The sequence below is a fragment of the Phoca vitulina genome, unplaced genomic scaffold, assembly GCF_004348235.1.
Source record: "Phoca vitulina isolate PV1807 unplaced genomic scaffold, GSC_HSeal_1.0 scaffold117, whole genome shotgun sequence".
Taxonomy (NCBI): Eukaryota; Metazoa; Chordata; class Mammalia; order Carnivora; family Phocidae; genus Phoca; species Phoca vitulina.
In genome coordinates, this window is record NW_022589820.1 from 824,877 (window position 1) to 845,242 (window position 20,366).

The following is a 20,366-nucleotide window of genomic DNA, read 5'->3' on the forward strand; positions in this document are numbered from 1 at the left end:
TGGCTGGACAAGCAGGTGCCTTCTCTTCCCCATCCCTTCTTAGCCACATGGGGGGTGGCACTACTGCCTCACTGGCGCCACCTAAAGGTGGTCACATGACCCTACCTGGCCAATTGGGGCCCATAAGGCACAATCCCCCAGCACCGGGCCCCATTGGAGGGTGGGACCAGGAGGCTGGACCTGGAGGAGTATGGGGACATGCGGGCAGGTGGAGAGGGGGCCTGCCTGAGAGGCAGTAAAATCCAGAGGTAGAGAGACTGGGGACCTCTCAGTCTAAGCCTAATGCCTACCCCCGGCAACTGGACCTCCTGACTAAACGGGCAGATGGTGATGGCGGGGGGGGGGGGGGGAGTCTTTCCCTGGCCAAGCCTCACTCTCCTCTCCCTCATGGACGAGGGGAAGCCAGGTGTCACTCACCTGTGACGAGCTCTCGGACCTCATTGTCCCGGGCAGCCCGCAGCAGGCGCACGAGGGCAGGCACACCGCCACAGTCCCGGATGGCAGCCTTGTTGTCCGTGTCTCGGCCGTAGGAGAGGTTACGCAGCGCCCCGCAGGCCCGCCGCCGCACCTCCGCCCTCGGGTGGTCCAGCAGAGCCACGAGCAGAGGCAGGCCCCGCAGCTGCCGCACACGGCGCTTGACGCCCTCGTTCTCAAAGCACAGGTGTTGCAGGTAGGCGGCCGCGTTGGCTTTCACAGGGTCCACGGGGTGTCGCAGCATGGCCAGGACCTCCGGCAGCTCGGGGTCCCGCCAACGCGGCTCCTTACGGGCGCTGTCGACTGAGGGCGACCGCCGTACCACTCGGTCCAGGCTGCCTAGGCTGCCCCGTTCTGGCTGGGCCAGAGGTGCTGTCGCAGCCGGAAACGGGGGCCGCTCCTCCATCAGCTCACCGCCATCATCTGCCACATCCTCGTAGGCCCTGTGCAGGCAGGCAGGGCGCAGGAACATCTCGGCACTGCCCGAAGATGCCTGCTCAGGAGCTACCCCACCATTATTTTCTCCAGGGGACCACGAACCCTTGAAGGGTGGGGACAGGCCTACAGCATTGGTACTGGACCCCAAGTACCTGCTAAGAGTCACACCCCAGGCCAGCAAGAACTGACTCACAGCCAGTGACATGGCCAAACAACAGCCAATGGTTATCAGGGCTTGGATCTCCCTAAGACGGGGAGCTCACTCACTCCCATCACCATGCAGCATTCCCCAATTCTGAGCTAAATGCATTTCTATGAAACATCTGTCTGTGACTGAGGTCCTGCCCTCCCATGAGGCCCACCTCGGCCATGTGGGATCTGCCAGGATGTGGGGGCAGGAGGTGACCCTCCCTGCACACAGCCACCCTGGTGGGACCGTATGAGGGGCATTCAGGCCACTGGTCCCCCGGAGTACAAGATGTCCTTGTGGGTTGTCACCATCAAACCTACTTCCTAGGGCAGGGATTGAGGCTAGGAGGGGTCAGATGTCTTGCCTGCGGTCACACAGCATAATCCATACCAAGGCTGTGATCATGTTCTCACTCTACAGATAGAAAAACTTGAGGGCAAAGGTGACAGAAGCAGAGTCTATGCTGGGAAGAGCTAAATAACCTAGTTTCTGGTTGCTTCTGTACACAGGGGCAATTGAGAGAAAGGCTGGAGCCTCAAACTCAGAGGAAACGCTCTGAGCCTCTTGTGCTCCTATCTTCATGGCCGGCTGGCTGGAGCAGAGGTAGCAGGTGTTGGGCACTGTCACCAACTTCCCTAATGCCCCAGACCCACAGGGAGGATGCCCAGTGTGACTTCCACCATCCCAGAAGCTTCCCTTGTTGCTGTCCTTGAATTGAGGCCAACTCAAACTAACGTGCATAACTAACTTAGCCCCAGCAGCTAGACTTCCTGTGGGGAAGTAGAAGGCAGACTTCCCGGAGGCAGCGGCCAGGCTCAGGGTGCTCACCTGGTACGAAGGCCACGTCCACACTCAGGCCTCCTCCTTGTGGCAGTGCCATAGTCAGGCTCCAGCTCCGGGCCACCCTCGTCATCGGCAGCCAGGCTGCGGGTGTCATCCTCTAAGCCGTATGGCTCTGCCTGGAAGCGCTCGGGCTGGGAGCGACCGGCTGGTGGCACAGGCTCAGGGCCTGCAGGGAAGGCCTCACGTCGGCCAGGCAGTGTGAAGCAGCCATCGACAGGGCCTGGGCCAAGGGGGCCACGTGCGGGCCGCACACCCAGCCCACGGGAGAGACTGCCGTAGCTGGGGACATCACGGGGCTCAGGGCCGTCGGTAAAGCTGCTCCCGCTGCTGAGGTAGGCGCGGGAAAGCGTGGCTGCCGGACCACCCCCGCGCAACAGGAAGTGCCGGTCCAGAGGGCCGTCTGTGAAGGGGCCTAGTGGGGGGCCGCCGTCCAGCAGGGGGAGGCCATCTGGGCCTACGGGCACCTGGCGCACTGTTCTCGTGGTCACCGTCTTGACCGTCTTCGTGACCTGGTGGGGAAGTGGGTGGCCAGTGGGCGGGCTGGGCAGCCTGAGAGGCCCGGACACTGGCCCAGTAGGGCCAGGGTGTCCTCGGTCTTCCACCCGACCAACAGGTGGCCCCTGGGAGGCCACTCTGTACATGGAACAACTGTGGCTACAGAGCCTACTTGCCCACTGCCAGGCCTGGCCATACCTTGGTCTCAGTGCGCCGGGTAGTGCCGTCTTCTGATGTGACAATGGACACGTGGGAGGTGGGCGTGCCAGGGTCCTCCTCTACTGTCACTGTCTCCTCCAGCACCTCGGGCGCCTCTGGCATTGTGGCCAGTGAGGCCTGGCTGCCCGGGCTCTGCTCCTGGGCAAGCGGGGGGAATGGGTGTCAGTGGAAGGACCCATAGCTTGCCTGGCCCTGGAGTGTAGATGCTTGTGCTGGCCCCAAGGCCAGGTGAGCCTTCTTCCCACGGACCCCAGGGCCTGCAAGCCCCAGCTGGTGAAGACAGCAGGCCGCTCCTGCCTCTGAACGCCATGGGGCTTACTGGCCCTGTTGCCCTATCCCATGGGGACCTCTGGGGGTTGACCTCCCCCAATCCTGGCGCCTCCTGGGACTGAGCTGGCAGATAAAGCCCCTGACCCCACTGGTGCAGTCTTGGGCAGCCCCATCTGAGCTGCAAGGCCTGGCTGCTACAGGTTCCTGGTGGCCCAAGGAGATTGGTGGGACCTGCAGGTCGAACTCTTGACATGGGTCACTACCCCTGGCTGGGCCCTCCCATGTCCTGGGCCTCCTCCCTGCCCCACCCAAGAAACCTTGAGTGCAGAGGCCTTGGGGGAGCAGTTTCAGCACTGCTCACAGACTCCCCAGGGCCATACCCAGGCCCCCACTGTTCCCAAGGCCAGCTAGACACCCTCGCAGGACAGAAATACTCAGTTCTCAGAATGCCCAGACTACCCTTGCTCCTTCTGGCCTGGACACTCCTAGGGTATTGAGTGGGCACAGCCTGGCCCTACCTCATTTGGGCCAGTGTTTGGTGCTCCCCAGTGAGATGCTGGGTGTTTTATCAGAGCCCAGAGATAGTGAATTCAGGCCAGGTGTGCCCAGTTAGTCCTTGACAGGAACCCTGGTGTCCCCTCCCCATATACCTCCCCCCAGGTCTCCCCAACCTGCAGCTCCCCTTGCCTTCATCCCCGCAGGGGATAACCATGGTGGAATTCCAGGCAAGATAGCTCTGGACAGAGGCCCTTTTAAGGCCCATAAGCCTATGGCCAGACTTGCCAGTGGGGAAACGGAGGCTCAAAGAGGACAGGCCAGTCCATAGCAGAGCTGAACTGACTCTGCTGACTAGCAAAGGGGTCCAAGAGCCAAAGTCCATCCACCCCTGGGCCTCTGACCGCATGGGTCCCCGCACCACACCAATATCCTAGGATTAGCATCTGGCAGGATGGGTAGGGGCTGAAACCCAAGCCGCAGCGGGCAAGCGAGCAGGAGCACATTCCTGGGCAGCGGGGCCAGGTCAGCAGGAGGACAGGCCCTGCTCTGTGGCCCAGATGCTGTGCCTTGAGGAATGGGTCCCCTGTGTGGGCCCCAGGCCTCTGAGGCCCTACACAGAAACGGAGCTGAGGCCCAAGGAAGGCCACACCCCTATCTGCCTGCCCCCAGAGCCGTACTCTGCTCCTGGCCCTGGGCCTGGGAGGTATGCAAGCCTAGGTGCCCAGAGCTGCCCAACGGCCTGCCTCCTGAGGTCCTCAGGGTGTGAAGTCTCCTCAGGTCGGGGTCCTATCCTGACAAAATGCTTAAGCCAACAACTGCACATAGTGCTGAGATTCTAGGCCCCCGCAAACTCTTCAGGGGTCCAGAGAGAGGCCTGCTCCATGTTAGGACAGGTGTATCCCCTAGGCTCTGGAGATACAGTAAGGAAGTCACAGAATGCAGCCTCTGCCCCCAGAAGCAGAGGACAACAATACGTGATTTTATAAAAAGGGAAACTGAGGCCTGACAGAAAGGAGAGGCTTAACCAGGACTTCACAAACCACTGACAGGGAATTTCAGGCATCCACAGGGAAGACAGTTCTGCAAGGCCTTTTAGCGATACCTCACCCCTTGTGGGCTACAGCCTTGGCTGCCACTCAGTTTGGGGTTGTAGGTGGAATGCCTGGTGGGGACCTGGCCAGGAAGGAAGAACGATGTTCCCTGAGAAAGAGGAGTAAACTGAGACCCTGAACGGGGACATGCAGCTGGGCTGCCAGGTACGGTGGCCTGGACCCTTCTTTGAGGGTGCTGGGAGCCGGGATGGTTCCAGAGCAGAAGACTCAGGGAAAGCCTGTCACTGCCGGCACCTCGGCGACCCCAGCTGTATTTGACAACTATGGGAGCAAACGTGTGTCAGGCGCTGAGTTCTCTCAGCTGGGCCCTGGGGGGCCAGGCATGGAGGGGCCTAGGGCCACACCCTGGTGGCTGCAAGTGGAGGGGAGGCGCGAGGAGCAAGACCGACAAGAGGGGACCAGAGCCTGGCCAGGAGGACACGGCCCCTGAGTAGATCTGCATACATGAACACTCTCAGAGAAGAGCCTCCAACTCCCTGGTTAGGGGGTGGGTGTGAGGAGGGAGGAGGAGGAGTAAGCATACCTCAGACCTCAATGCTACTCTGACTCAGTTTATTCTCACTCTAGCCTGTGATGAGGGTCTGACACAGTGCAGTAGACGGAACAAAGGGATGAGGCTGCAGAAGAGCCAGGAACCCCCCACCCCACAAGGCCTGGCAACCCTGCAGCATCGCCCACTAATGCCCAGCCCAGGCAGCCTAGTAGTGGGATCCTGAGGCCCCAAGAGCCCCCACTGGCAAATGACCTCAGAGAGCTAAAAACAGGCGATGACTTCACCCAGGCTGGCGGGCAGGCGGGAGCGGGAGTCAGCCGATGATCACAGGAAGGCCTGGCCCCCGTTACACACGCCTGGGCACACATGCAGATGAGGACCTGGACATGCGTGCGTGTACCTGGTGCTTCCAACAGGGACATGTGCATAGACGTGTGTGTGTATGTGTGCGTAAGCACCCAGCCTGGCCCCCAGGCCCAAGCGCGTCAATCTGCATGTTGTCCTAACAGCCCCCAGACACAGTGCGCACTGCCCCCAGAGGGACTTGCACATGCTGACACATCCCCGTCACCTCCTCCTGTCTCCCACCCCTGTGTCCAGACTGCCTGGACACCCACTCAACCACCCACTCTGGGGGCTCTCAGAGCTGGCAGCAGAGTGGGGAACCAAAGCCCGATGACCAGCACACAGCTGGCACTCAACAGAGGCAGCTGACCGGGGTGCCTATATCCTCATCTGACCTTGAGACCCTGCTCTAGGGCCACATGTCCACCTATCCAGGGCAGCACACCCCAGAGACCCCCGGCCCTGCAACTCAGGTCCCCCCGGCACTCCAGACATGAGCACCAGCCTGGACACAAAACCCCCAGCCCTTCACATCCCAAATCTTGCCAATCCTGTCAACTGTATCTTGTCACCCATCCCCAGCCCTAGCTTCATTCTTGCCCTTCTTCCTGGGACCACTGACCTGCCTCCCATAGCCTACCTCCAGGGCCCAAACTGTCCCCTGGCGCTCCCATCCATGGTCCACCTGGTCCATGGTCTACAGGCTTGGCCCAGAGTGGGGCTGCTGTCCAGACCTGGGGTTTCCCAGGAGCTCCCCTGAACTTGTGGAAGGGGCCTGGCCCAAGACTCCAAGCCCCCGGGGCCAGAATGGCCAGTACTCAGAAAGGTAAACACAGCCAGCCACCACTGCTCTCAAGAGGGTCCCCTAGGCCCTGTCACACATCCAGGGCTTGGCTTCCTCATATGGAAACAGAAAGCACCCAGGATATCAAAGCCAAAGGACAAGCAGGATAGTGCCAGTCCCACCTTCATGGCCAGATCCAAGGGATGTGGGGAGTAGAATACAAGATGTGGGCCAACGTACAGAGGGGCCGCCACCTGGGCAAAAGCCCACAACCACCTCTGAGGTACATGTGGGAATGGCAGAGAAAGGGGACAGGGAAACAAGCCAAGTCTTAATGGGGCAGGGGGGCTGGACTGGGGTCCCAGAGGCATGGATCTATGTCACCAACCGCACTTCACAGATGAGCACCCATGGTACATATCATGAAGAGCAAGCCTCGAGACAGGTGCCCCACCCTGCCCATGGTCCCACCGTACACACAGGGAATGGGTTAAGGTAGGATCCCACACCTGGCTCCCACAATTCCCAGTCCTGGCCCCAAGAGGGCACAAGACAGCTAGCACTGAATGAATGAATGGATGGATGGAGGGAGGGAGGGAGGAGTGAAGGAATGAACGTGTTCCCCATCCCCTCCACCCGAGCACAGCCATCCCTGATAGAGTCCAAGACAATCCAGGCTGGCATCTCTCTCCACAGAGCAAGCTCTTGGCCACCACAGATGCCCTCTCTTGATGCCCAGAGGCTCTGCCCAGCCCAGGCAGATGGGGAGCTCACCCCTCCAGAGCAGAAGCCGCCTGCCAGTGCCTGCAGTCCACACTGAGTGGCCAAGAGACCAAGGGGCAGTGGGTGCCCACAGACTGGGGAAGCAAGGTTGCGGGGGATAGCAGGGCTGGCTGTCACCCACCCCAGTTTCTCCAAGCCCAGCCGCATTTATCAGCTACACAGCAGCCCCAACTCCCCCCAGCTGACCCTTACGTCTCTGGGATGGTCAGTGGCCTGACCCTAGGGGCCATACCATACAGCAGGCAGAAACCCAGCTGCCACGGAGAGGCAGGTGTGACCCGGCCCCCAATGACAAGGGGCCTGGGGCAGTTGCTCCTCCAGTTGGCCTCAGTTTCCCTGCCTGTTACTGGACCGCAAACCCTGTAAGCAGGAGGTGCTGGCTGCCCACACGCCTCCCTCCCGCTCCCTCCCAGCACTGGGAGGCTGACTCCCTGGGTTTTCCTCGGAGACCCCCCCTCCTGCCTCCGCACGTGGGCAGGGCCCTCCTCCACCCCTCCCCTCACGTGCGCTGCCGCGGCAGACAGGGCTTCCATTAAAGCTCCGGAAGCTCCTCGCAGGTCCCCAGAGTCGGAGCCCGCGCTAAGAGTGTGGAGGGGAGGGGAGGCCCACCGAGCCCCCCAGGGAGCTGGAGGCCTAGCCCGGCTGCCCTCTCCGGACTCCGCATCCCTCCCGCACAGAGGGGCTGCTCAGGAAGGACCTCACCAACCACCCCCACCCCAGGCACCTGTCCTGGGCGCTGCCCTGGGGTGCACCCACCCCGATCCCGGCCTCGCTTCCCGGCGCCGAGTCGCACCGCCCGGGGCCCGGCGCCCGGTCCCCAGAAACCCCGCGGCCCCGCCCCGCGCCTTGCACACCCCCCCGGGCGGCGCGCTCACTCCGCCGCCCCGCCCGCCCCGGGGCCGAACGCGCTGGGCCAAAGCGCAGACAATAGCCTTCTCCGGCCGGCGGCTCCGCGGAACAAAAGCGGGTCCTCCCGGGAAGGCCGGCGCCCCGCCCTCCGCCGCCGGGCCCCCGGGACGGTGCCCCCACGCATAAGACCAAGTTCCCTCCAACCTGTCTGAGTTCGGCCGGCATCGGGTCGGGCTCGTGGGTGGTGGGGGCGCTGGCCGGTAAGGACGGCGGCGGCGGCGGCGGCGGCGGCGGCGGCGGCAGCTGAACCGGGCTCGGCTCCGGCGCCTCGGCCGCTCGGGCTCGGGCTCGGCGGACTCGCTCCCCGCGGGGGCGGATCTGGCGGCGGTCACGGAGAGCAGCCAATGGAGCGGGGCCGCGCCCAGGCGGGGCGGGGCGGGGGCCGGTGGGGCGGGGCGAGGTCCCGCCCCCCCCCCCCCCCTCCCCGGCGCGCGGGGCGCTGCTTCGCTGCCAGGGCGGGGCTGGGGTCGCCCCTTAACTCCCCGGCGGCCGGCCTGGCCTGGCCTCCCCATCCCTCCACTTCCCCTGCGGGGGTGACATTTTCCCGCCTAGTGACTTTGGCCGAGTCCTGCTTTCCGGGCCTCATTCTGCCTCCAGTAAAAGAACTCACAGGCCCCTCCCCCTGTAGTTAGGGAAACTGAGTTCTGGCAGAGCTGGGGCCAGTGCCGCCATCCTCCTTGGCACAGGCTGCTATCCTGACCCCAATGTTTCCCCCTGCTGTAAAATGAGGACTGATCAGACAGTAGTTATAGCGATGTCAGCATGACAAAGTCTCTCAGATGTCCCTGATCTGGCCCCAGGCCCTTGCCCAAACCCCAGCACAGCCCCCCAAGTAAGTGCCTCCACAGAGCTCAGTCGGGGCCTGCCAAATGGACCTGGCACTGATCCACTTTGTCTTGGGTTCTCCCCATCAAGACACAGAGGCCCAGGGTTTCCCCTACCCTCTTAGGGGTGTCAGAACAGATCAAATGGTGTGTGCGGGGGTGCTCAGCAGTTGGGTGACCCTGGGTGAAAGCTCCCGAGGCCAAGAGGGCCTCAGACTCTCTCTCCTCCATGCTTTTGATCCACTGGGAAGTGGTTGGGGGGTGAGGGGAGTGGTATCACAGTGCCTGGTTAATCAGGACTTCTCCAAACCAGGCATGACATGAAGGTACAGCCACACCCTGGAGAGTATGGCTGTGCTGGATGGAAACGCAGACCCAGAAGGGCTGGGCTGGGGTGGGGCCCTCTTGGGTCATACCCCACAAAGGCAAGCCAATGGCTCGTGTATCCCAAATAAGGGAACTAGGCTCTGAGATGAATAAGGGCAAGGGCCGGTGCAAGGAGGTTCCATGGGTCTGGCAAGACAGAAGGACAAGGCCTGGGCTTCCTGCGCCCCTCCTGCTTTGCCCCAGACCCCGCTCAGAAAATCCAGCCATCCCCAGGGGCTACCCTTCTTCCTGGACATGCCATGTACATAGGCTATGCAGCCAGCATGCTCAAGCACTCTGGGTGTCCACTACATGTCCCTCTGAGCCTCTGTTTCCCCACCTGCACAGGGGTGAGTTGCCCTGACCACTGGCCCCCTGTACCTTCCATCCATGGCAGTCCCACAGGGAGCCACCTGGAATAGAAGCAGCAGGAGGAGGACTGGACCACTGCCCTGAAGGAACTTACATTTCAGCTGCTTCTGCCTTCTCCCAAATTTCACCAGCTGCTAGTGCCCCAGCCACATACCCACCTTGGCCTAACCTGGGGCTGGCCAGGTCCCTAAAGGCGTCCCCCCCGACCACATGCACAAACACACACCCACTGCTTGAGGGCTGGCCCTCCTCCAGCCAGGTGTCTCCAGCGGGGAGCTCTTCCTGCTGGAGGATTAAAGGCAAGTGGCCAGGACAGTGGTGCAGCCTGGGGAGCACAGCCGTAGCCCCTGGCCTCTCAACCCCTTAGTCCCAGCGACCTGCCTTGCCACTGGCCCTGAGCTTCACAGACCCCAGCTCTGACCTTGAGGACCAGCTCCAGGCAGCCCTGGGGCTCAGCAGGTAGGTCACTAGGCATCTCCTGCTGAGACAAATCTGGGAAGCAGTTTTGGCATCAGGGCTGCCAGGCCTGGCCAGCGGATGTGGCCCCGCCTCCCCCAATGTCCCATTAGCCCTGCCAGTCCAGCCACAGCCCTGAGAACACATGTTCTCTCCAATCTCACCCTGAGAAAACCATCTCCTCCCAAGAGACAGAAAAATCAAGGGCAGGCCAGGAGGACAGTGGGCGGGGAGAGGTCATAGCCTGAGGTCTTTAGTCCACAGCCCCCAGGAGGCCAGGGCAGCTCCAGGCTGTGGGAACATCTTTCTGTGGGGGCACTGACCCTCAGCAGTGCCCTCTGGGCTGGAGGCTAAAGCCCTTTCCAGCCTGGGAGGGCTAGAAAGAGGGCCTGGCGCCTGAAGGATGGCCTTGAGGTCACTGACTGCCACTGTCCCCATGTGGCCCAGCTGGGCTGTTCCACTCCCCACCACATCTGGGGGTGCAGGCCTCACCCTCTGGGGTGCCTGAGATCCAAGGGGTGGTGGGGTGGCTCTTGTACCTAGACCCACCCTGCCTCAGTCCTGGCCTCATGTGGACTGGCTCCTTGGCCCACCTCAGCACCAAAGGCTTGGAAAGACAGCTTCCCAATGGTAGGGGCTGCTGGTGGGTCTGGGCCCTCTGGAGACTATATACCATGCTGGGCTGTGCGTGTGGATTGCCCACTGGCAGATGAGACCACCAAGGCTCTGGGGGTAAAGATCACTCGCCAAGTCCCCCAACCTGACATGGACTGCTGCTTCTGGGCCCCACATGCCCTGGCTAGGCAAAGCTAGCCCAACTGGGTCAGTCTCACCCGAGACCTGCTCCCTCTCTCTCCAGCTACAGAGGTGCAGGCGGCCCCAAGCTGCCAACAGCATGTCTGGTTCCCTGGAGTGGGGGCCTAGTGACAAGAGCATGTGCTGGGAGACATACTGGGAGGAGGTCTGGCTGCCAGGTTTAGGAGGGCAATGGTGAGGGAGCTGAGCCAGAGAAACAGAACACCACTGGGAGGGCCCTCTAGGGTCACTCTGTGAGGAACCCTGGGGACTCAGTAGGCTGTGGCCCCCTAGGCCTCTGGGTCTGGTAGTGAGGAGGTACAACAGTGAGAGGTCTGTGGGGTGGACTCCCACCCAGGGCCCTCCTTCTCCTGGCTCCTGGGACAGCTCTGCCCTGCCTATCCCCTGCCTTGTGCCTCAGTCAGTACTGTGATCTGAAAAATCACACCAAACTCCAGGCCTCCCACGTTTTCTTGTTCTGCCCCTACCATCCCATAAACCAACCAAGTGCTCTTGTGCCCCATCCATAAGTCAGGCACTGGGGTACAGTGGCTGGAGGGAGGGGTCCAGGCCATTTACTCCTGACTTTAGAGGCCTTAGGGCCTGGCCACAGAGGAGACAGGGCTTCACGCCTCTTGGGGCTGAGCAGGGGCCTGAGCCCAGTTTAAGGGCATTGGCTGGTGGAGAAATGGAGGCTCCAGGTCACCCTCTGAGACGTAGGCAGAGCCCGGGGCCTTGCTCAAGCCTTCCTCTAGAGCTGACTCACTGATGCATACGACGAAGGAGGAAACCACGGCAAGGAGACTCCAGGGCGGGTAAAACCCTCAGTGTCACCAGGGTGACTGCAGAGCTGCCCAGAATAGACCTTGCCCAGCTACCTGGGCTCTGAGGACTCACTTGAGTGGAGGGTGCCATTCTGAGGGTTGGGCTGTGTCCTGCCCATTCATCACATAGTGTCCTGCACACCGAAGTAAAACTTCCAGCCCCCTTGGGATCCCACTCTCCTCCCCTCCTCAGAAGCCTCAGGATATCTTGCAATAAGTCATTCAATACTGGCTTATAGTCCGAGGCCCCTTGATTGTTTCCCTACTTGGCCATTTTCACCCATTTGGAGTCACTGGGGTGTTACCTGCAGGACCAGCTGTTGCCAGGCCATTGGCAGGGGCTGCCCACTGCCCACACCACCACTGCCCATGCCAGGCTGCTGGGCACGCTCCAGCTGCAGGGCAACATGGCGCCGCTCCTGCTCCAGGGCTCGCGTCAGTCGCTCAAAGCGGGCCTCCTGCTCTTTCACCGAGGCCAGGATGCTGGCAGCCGAGTGCACGTTGCAGTCCTCCATGACCAGGATGCCAGCAGGCTGCAGGCAAAGCAGAGCAAGGTCAGGGTGGGGCCAGGACAGAGGCCTGGAGAGGCCATCATAGGCCCCATGCCCACCCCACTCACAGATCATACAACTCATTCCCAGACCAGAGTATCCAGCTCTCCAGAGAGAAGCCGCATTGATTAAATTCTAAATTAAAAGCCATTAATCCGAGGCTGGCCGGAAGCAGTGGGCTCCCTCCCTGTGGAGTGTGGGGGCTCTGAGCTGGGAGTCCCTGCTTCCTGCCAGGTTCAGCAGAACCACTGACTGGGCATCCCAGAGCCCTCTGGGAAGGGAAGGGTAGGAAGAGCTGGCGTGACCACCTCTCAGGCCTCCCAGGCCCTCTGCTGCCCACAGCGCATGCCAGCTCATCCCAACCTCACGGGGCCAGCACAGGCCCAACTCTCGGAGGCAGTGCTCCGGCCCAGAGAAGGCAGGGCCCCCAGCCATAGCCACACAGCTGGTGCACCAGTGGGCAGGGAGAGAGAAGCCGCTCCACAGCCGCCAGGTGGGCGGGACACCTAGGCAGGTGAGGGGATGACACCGGCCTGCGGACCAGCAATTAGGCCTCCACTCACAGCCACGCTGGCTGGGAACAAGGGTGCTATCTACCCACATGACAGAGTAAAAATTGAGTACAGCCTGGTTGGGATTCTGCACTCAGAAGTGGTCCAGGCGCCTCACGCCGGATCTAGAGGGAAGGTGGAGGGCAGGGTCCCAGGCGTCTGAGGCCCAGTCTGTGGGGAGGGTCAGGCCTGCCTGGGCCCCTGCCCAGTGCTGCCCCTGAGGGCACCAGGGTGGTGGGTAGGGGCGGCAGGGACTCAGCAGCTGCAACCACAAACCAGCACTCTTCTCGCTGCTTGCTCCCTGGCTGCCCAGCATATTTGTTCTTCATGAGCAAAAAGAAGCAGGGGAAGTATATGGAGCCCAGACCTGCACATAGCAGCAGGCCAGCAGGCGGGGTGCAGGCCATGTGCTCAGGGCCTCCTCCTGGTCCAGCCCACACCAGCTGGCTGAGGCAGACTCTGCTGGCCCTGGGGCCCCTGCACAACACAGGGCTTGAGCTTAGAGACACAGAGCAGTGGGCAGCACCCTTGGAAGGCCAGCTGCAAGAACTGAACCCTAGAAAGGAGGGGTTGGTGCTGGGCCTGGCCACTGGTACCAGCTGAGCCAGGGACAGGGTTGGGGGGCATGCGTGTACATAGAGTTGAAGACACCATGGAGCCCAGCCCACTGTGAAGCTGGGGAAACCAAGGCCCAGTGAAGCAAGAGGCCAGCATAGGTCCCAGAAGCTAAGCTCCATTTTCCCAGCACCTGTCACGCAAATAAAACTGGCAGTGTGACCCAGCAGAGGGGCAGCGAAGTCAGCATGTTGGGCTGGGAGAGGCGGTGGCCATCATGGGGGGAGGGGAGGAGCTTGGGCGGATGAAGAAAGTGAGGTATAGACTGGGTTCTTTGGCCAGCAGGGAGTAAGGGACAAAGCATGGCATGTCCACGGCTGTGGGCACACAGCCTCCTGGGCACACCCACTGCTACCTGGGTACCGGCCACAGATGCACGCAGCCCCACACTTGGTGCCACTCAGACAGTAGAGTAGGCCTTGTGCATGGATGGACTGAAGCTGGTGGCCCCAGGCAAGCATGGTGGGGTCTTCCTCCCCGGGGGGCAGGGGGTGGAGCCAGGTCACTCAAGCCCTTGGTCGAAGTATGGGTCTCAAGGCCCTGGGAGGTGGTGATCAGGATATCTGTGGGCCGTGGGGCACCTGGGTGGCTCAGATGGTTAAGCGTCTGCCTTCGTCTCAGGTCATGATCCTGGGGTCCTGGGATCGAGTCCTGTATTGGGCTCCCTGCTAGGTGGGGATCCTGCTTCTCCCTCTGCCTCTGCCTCTCTCTCTCTCTCTGACTCTTATGAATAAATAAATAAAACATTAAAAAAAAAAAAAGGATATCTGTGGGCCTCATACCTAGGAGGTGACTTTCCTCCTTCCTTGTGCCAGGACATGGGTTCCTGACTGACCTCAGGCTCCCCTTCAGACCAGGCTGGGGCTGCAGACCCTGGGGACAGCCCCAGCCTCCAGCTTCCCTGCCCTGGGCCCTCCAGCATGTTCCAACTCTGGGCTCCAAGGAACCCCCCCGTAGAGGGGGCCCACTTGCTCTGGCAGGGGCCCAGAAATCTAAGGCAGTGAGAAGGTAGCCAAACCCCACAATGACCTTCCCATTGCCCAGTTCTCTCAGCTGGAGCTAAATGACTGTGTGTCTCCCAGGAGACACCCCCAAATGCCAGCCAGCTTGGAGGAAGAGTACCGTGTAACCATCCACAAAGAGCAGAGACTCTGGGTCTGGGGCCCATGCTCTCTGCCTCAGCCCGATGGTGCACCCCTCTATCTGCATGTGGGTGGGGATGCTGGGCCTGTAGTCCACAGCCTCCTCAGCTCGGTGGCCTTGAGGGCAGTCCTGGGGTATGCAAGAGGGAGGCTGCTGGCTGGGGGCATCTAGGAAGCAGGGAAGACCTAAGCCTACTCCCCTGACATGGCGGCCTTCCTGGGTCCGAGGTATATGGCCTGTGCGCAGGAGCACGTGTGGGTACAGGTGAGCCGGGCCAGCACTCCAGAGGGCGGCTTTTCTGATGATAACTCAAAATGCTATTTTTATATTAAAACAATAAATATGTAATGACATGGAAAGCAAATTGTACATGAATTTTTTTAAGATTTTATTTATTTATTTGAGAGAGAGAGCACAAGCAGGGGGAGGGGCAGAGGGAGAGGGAGAAGCAGACTCCCCGCACAGACATGGGGCTCAATCCCAGGATTCTGGGATCACGACCTGAGCCAAACGCAGACGCTTAATGGACTGAGCCACCCAGGCGCCCCTGTACGTGATTTTTTAAGATTGACCACGAGACTGTAAAGACATCATCCCCAGAGGGGCATCAGGGAGGGGCCCTATCCTGGGGAGGGCCCGAGGCCAGCAGGGAAGTGCCATGCTTGCAGGGGTCTCAGCTGACCCTTAATTTCCTCTCTGGCCAGTGTCATCACAGCTTCCATTCACCTGGCAAGGGCCCCACACTGCCCATCAGCCAGAGCCCTCACAACCCTCATCCAGACCCTAGCTGCTGGCTTTGCAGTCCTTGGTGCAGGCTGCTCACCATGCCCGACCGCCCAGGAACGAACATGGAATGCAGAGCCAGCCTCACTGGCCCCAGGCAGGAATGAAGGCAGTGAACCTGGAGTAAACCTATCTTTGCCTGGACATCCCACAAGTGATCCCAGGTGGACAAATTGCTGAATGGATGAAGGGATGGAAGGACAGAAGGCTGGATGGATGGGAAAATGGATGAACGAGTTAATGGACGTGTGGATAGGAGGGTGAGTAGGTGGTTGTGCGAGAGGATGGTGGTGGACAGAGAGGTGGGTGGAGAGTCAGATGGGCAGGTGAATGGGTGTAAGGTGGTGGGTGGGTAGAGAGTCAGATGGGCAGGTGAATGAGTAGGAGGTGGGTAGTGGGTGAATGGGTATAAGGTGGTGGGTGGGTGGAGAATCAGATGGGCAGGTGAATGGGTGTAAGGTGGTGGGTGGGTGGAGAGTGAGAAGGGCAGGTGAATGAGTAGGTGGGTGGTGGGTAGTGGGTGGGTGGAGAATCAGATGGGCAGGTGAATGGGTGTAAGGTGGTGGGTGGGTGGAGAGTGAGATGGGCAGGTGAATGAGTAGGTGGGTAGTGGGTGGGTGGAGAATCAGATGGGCAGGTGAATGGGTGTAAGGTGGTGGGTGGGTGGAGAGTCAGATGGGTGGATGAATGGGTGGGTGGGTAGATAAGAACAAGGCTCTGAAATGCTGCTGGGCAGGGGGAGCGTGGACCCTGAGCACTTTGGGGCACAACTGTGGCTAACACTTGGTCCACCAGGAAAGCAAAGGCACCACCAGAGGAGCTAGGGGGAGATGCCGAGCCTTCCCCCGAAACCTAAACCCACATTTGACGTCTTCCTGCTGACCCAGACATTCTTCCTCACAAGGAGTCCAGCCAAACCCTGCTCCAGAAAATCAAATTATGGGGCCCGAGTCCAATCTGGGTTGAGGAATTAGAGGAATTTCCCAAGGGTCAGGCCGGCAGGGGGAGGCAGGCAGGAGGCCTGGGCTCCAGTCCCGACTCCTCGCCGGCCATCTGTCGGCACACGGCCAGCTGTCCCCCAAGAGGGAAGAGAGGACTGGCCACTGGGCGAACCTCATTCTGCCCCCACCCCCCATCTAGATAGGGAAGTGGTGTGAACAGAAGCAGAACCCTGGCCTGGTGGCTCCAAAGCCCATTTTGCCTGGGAGGGCATCGCGTCCCCCACCTTTAACACTGCCAGCATGGTGACTTGCTCCCAGCATGGCTGGCCAGGCCTCATGGGGGCCCATCTTTACCCTGTCACCCCTACTGTGGTCAGACAGTGCCCGCAGCTGCAGGGATAGCTTCTGGCCAGCCCAAAAGGATGGGCACTGAGCCAAGGCTGGAGCAGGAGGCCTGGGCCGGGGAGTTCACACAGGGCGGAGTCCGTGCCTGTCCATCCCCGCCAGGACCACAGTGTTGCTCGGAAGTCAGTGTCAGGCCTGGGGTGTCTGGGCGGGAGGAGGCTGTTCTTAACCTCAAAGCAGTGGGACAAACTGCCAAGGAAAGACAGAGCAGCTCAACTTTGTGAGAACCAAGCATTTCTGTACATCCCCCGCCAAAACAGCGTCACGGACTGTGGTTATGGTGTTTTGGTTTGGGTTTTAAAGTGACACCGTTTAGAGTAACATATGCAGGGCATGTTTCAGACAAAAGACAGGCAATGGCTTTTCTTCTAGACCTTGATTTCATCACGGCAGAAGCTGGTGAGGGGCACACGGGGAGGCATCACACTAGCTCCCTCTACTTCTGTGCATTTGCAATTTTCCATAATAGAAGGTGGGAGAAAAAGATATAAAGACAACCAAAAGACAATCGACACATTGGGATCAGGTCTTTGTGACAACCAGCAGTAAAGTGACACCCTTCATCTCTAAAGCACTCTTGCAAATCAATAAGGAAAAACCAGAACCTCAACTCTAACTGAGTAAAGGCTATAAACAAGGGATGTGGCCAGAGACATAAGATGCAAAGCAATGAGCATGGAAACCAGCAAGTGTGCCCACGCCCTGACTACAAGGAGACGCGTCTCAGGTCGCTGAGACACTCTGGGTAGCAGAGTTCTGCACCCACCAGTGTTGCCAGTGTTCAGGGAGGCGCCGAGTTACTGCTACAATTGAAGGTAAGGAAGAGACAGAAAAGCAGCAAGTGAAGGAGGAGGCCTGGGAATTCAGCTCCCCAGGGGCCTAGGCAGTGCCACCCGCGGGCTGAGGGAAGCAGAGGGACTTTCAGGGAGCTGACAGAATGGTAATTGGATTCAGCCTGGAAATTAGATTTCCCCAGCAGAGGAGGCACCCCTGTTGCAAGGGACCAGACGCCGTGATGGGGGTGGGGGTGGGGACAGATGGCCCCTTAGTGACCTGCCCCCAGGTTGTCCACATGGATAAGCAGCAGCACTCGTCTGATGATCACACTCGCATGTGCAGGGAGAACAGTCTCGGGGGGGGCTCTTCCCCTGTGCCAATGGGGTGCCCTAGGCCAAGTGGTCCAGAAGGACCAGAGGCTGGGGGTGGTACTGATGTAGGAGCCTCAGGGTCAAGTCAAGGCAGGGACACTTGTAGGGGCCCAGGGCGCCTGAGGTCTGGGAGCTGAGAGCCTGGAGCTGGGAGCGCAGGCCAGACAGGGCAGAGACAGGCCTCACTCTGGCAGGAGTGCAGGCAGAGACAGGTGAATATCCCAGCTGCTGCCCCTCCTCGGTGGGAGGCCTGAGCCACAGGGAGCCACCACCAGAGGCACCTAAAGGGGTGGCCTGAGATTCCCACTGGGACAGGTCTCAGTCACCAAGTCTCCTTGGTTCCCTGGGAACTGCCTCTATCAGAACTCATGGGATGGGGATGGACAGCTCTCCCCCAGGCCCCAGGCTGGGATTCAGGGCAGCCCCCTTGCTATCCCTCCTGCACCTGACCCAGATTCCAGCCGGAGCCACAGTCCCAGAGTGATACCCTGCAGGCTGCGAGTGTGGGGTATGGGCAGCAAGGATTCACTCCTCAGCAGTCCCTGTAGCAGCCAGCCCAGGGGCACCCCAAGGGCCCAAGGCCCCAGGGCTGGGGAGCCATGGGGCTCCAGATGAGGAGGGTGGGGCCTGGCAGTCACAGTGCCCTCTCTGCTTGCACCAGCAGCCCAGCCACTCCACCTCGGCCATGAGAGGGGAAACTGGGGGGCAAGGGAGGGGTCAAGCCCCAGGGTATCCTACTGTGTGGGGTGGGCTGGCCGGCTGCTTCCAAGGCCAATGCCACCAAGATACCTTGAGTGGCTCCTCCGCCCTCCCAGCAGAGGCTCACACTCCCCTCCCCCACACTCCATCTCAAGGACAGCAGAGCAGCATGGTGGGGCGGTTATGAGGGCCCAGGCTCAGAGCCCCACCCTACCACACTCTGGGGTGGGCACAGGGACCAAGGCATTCCCGAGGAGGGGGCTGACACTCAAAGCCAGGCTGGGACCAGAAGCAGACAGCCCTGACTGGCGCCAGAGCCTGGGAGCTCAGCCCCTACCAAGGGGCCAAGGTGTCCATGAAATGTCCGGATAACCCCACTAAAGCACAGCTGGGGCGGCTGTCTAGCCAGGCCAAGGGCTGCAGCAGGACGAGTACGGCAGTCACCCACACTGGCTACTGGCCTGTGTACACTAGGAACGCCCTTTCCCCCCCAAGACGGTGGACCCCCTTCTTCCTGGCCCCCTCTGTCACCATGGCAACACCCAGGCTTCTCTGTGAGGGACAGAGCCTCTTTGTGGTGGCACAAAGCCCCTTTGAGGGGCAGTGGGGGTGCAGCCCCTAGGAGCCTGTGGCCAATAAGCCTCTGGGGGGTGAGGCAGGGCCCCTCAGCCCAGCCACCCCCCTCTCGGGTTGCAGAGCCTGGTGATTAGCAGCTGGGACCGATTCCCCCACCCCAGTGCCACCTGCCCCAGCTGCCCACAGAAGGGTCCCTGGGATGAGCCCCACAGCTGTCGGCTAGAGTCTGGGCGGTTTTCCCTATCTTTCCCATCATTTTGACAAGGAACACACTCTGCCTAGATAAGAGGAAGAGGCACTGGCAGTGGGGAAAACTCCCACCTGATGGGAACTGAGCCACTAGGCTCAGGACCCAGTGGGAACTGGGCACAAGAAGTCCTTGGGGGGCAGACAGGTCAGATGACAACAAGTCTGGCACCAGGTCTGCTGAGGGGGCTGCGCATGGCAGCCAGGCCTACCCCAGCTCGCCGTCCCTTGCTTCTTTCGCCTGGCTTCCCCTGCTGTAGGGGGTCCCTGTCTTTGCCTGCCTGCCTGGGGGAGAATGCAGCTGGCTGGCCCAGCTGTGTGGCCTGGGGCGGGCCTGCTGCCGCCACAACCTCAAGACAGACTTGGACAAGAGGAACCGGCTGTGGTGTAGTTGGCTCCAGGGTAGGGGAGAGGAGACCCTGAAGGCAATGCGGGCCTGGTGATGGAAGCCAGCACAGAGCACTCCTCCCCACACCCCAGCAAGGTTGCCCTGTCAGGGCCCTAGCTCACCCTACCGGGCTCCCAGCCCTGGAACCCCTCCCCATCCCGGCCTGTGGGTCCCTGCCACCCTGACGGCTGCTGACCAGGCACTTGGCAGTGCCCCTGCATGCCGGGCGCCCTGCCCGGGCAGCCCTCCCCAAGCAACCTCAGCCTGACCCACTGCAGCTTTGCTAACTAAGCCACTGGGGTGGGGGGTCACGGCCCCGGGGCAACAGCACGAGGCAGAGCTGGCCCCAGGAGAGATCAGTCCCTTTGTGGGCAGATCTACGCAGGTCCCGGGGAGGCTGCCAAGGGGCCAACCCTGACACGGCAGTGCCCCTCTGAGTCAACAAGCACCCCCTAACACCCTCGCCTCACCCTCCCTGCCTGCTTTTCCCGTCACATTCCCGCTAGCTGCTTGCAGGCACCAATGTGCCTGCCCATCATCAGCAATACCAGGGCAATTTTCTCCACAGCCCTGGGAGGGAGGGTGTGGTGGGGTCTATAGCGAAGGGGGCTCCCAACAAAGCCCAGCCCAGGTTCTTGCCATCCAGGGAGATGGGGTCCTGGGGCTCAGCAGGACTGTCTTCAGTCTCCAGAAGGCGGTTCCCTGGGAAGAGTGAGATGTGTACAGAAATTGGCCACTCATTCCCTCCCTCAGCAGGAACAACACTGGGGACTCAAGCAGGGAGACTCCGCCGGACTTTGGCAGCACAGCACCCACAGCCCAGTGCCTGG

General features: G+C 60.9%; 1 protein-coding gene across 4 annotated transcripts in view; it reads right to left on the reverse strand.

Annotated features, from left to right (window-relative positions):
* The window catches only part of ARVCF (ARVCF delta catenin family member), a 50,624-nt gene that overhangs the window by 9,700 nt on the left and 20,558 nt on the right, over nt 1-20,366 (reverse strand). For all 4 annotated transcript variants that reach the window (XM_032398587.1, XM_032398585.1, XM_032398586.1 and 1 more), the window contains exons 3-6: nt 11,796-12,023; nt 2,639-2,797; nt 1,931-2,454; nt 418-917 (exon numbers count right to left, since the gene is read on the reverse strand). In XM_032398587.1, coding sequence (XP_032254478.1) covers nt 418-917; nt 1,931-2,454; nt 2,639-2,797; nt 11,796-12,005 — 1,393 coding nt within the window. In that variant the 5' untranslated portion in view covers nt 12,006-12,023. The remainder of the gene's footprint in view (nt 1-417; nt 918-1,930; nt 2,455-2,638; nt 2,798-11,795; nt 12,024-20,366) is intronic.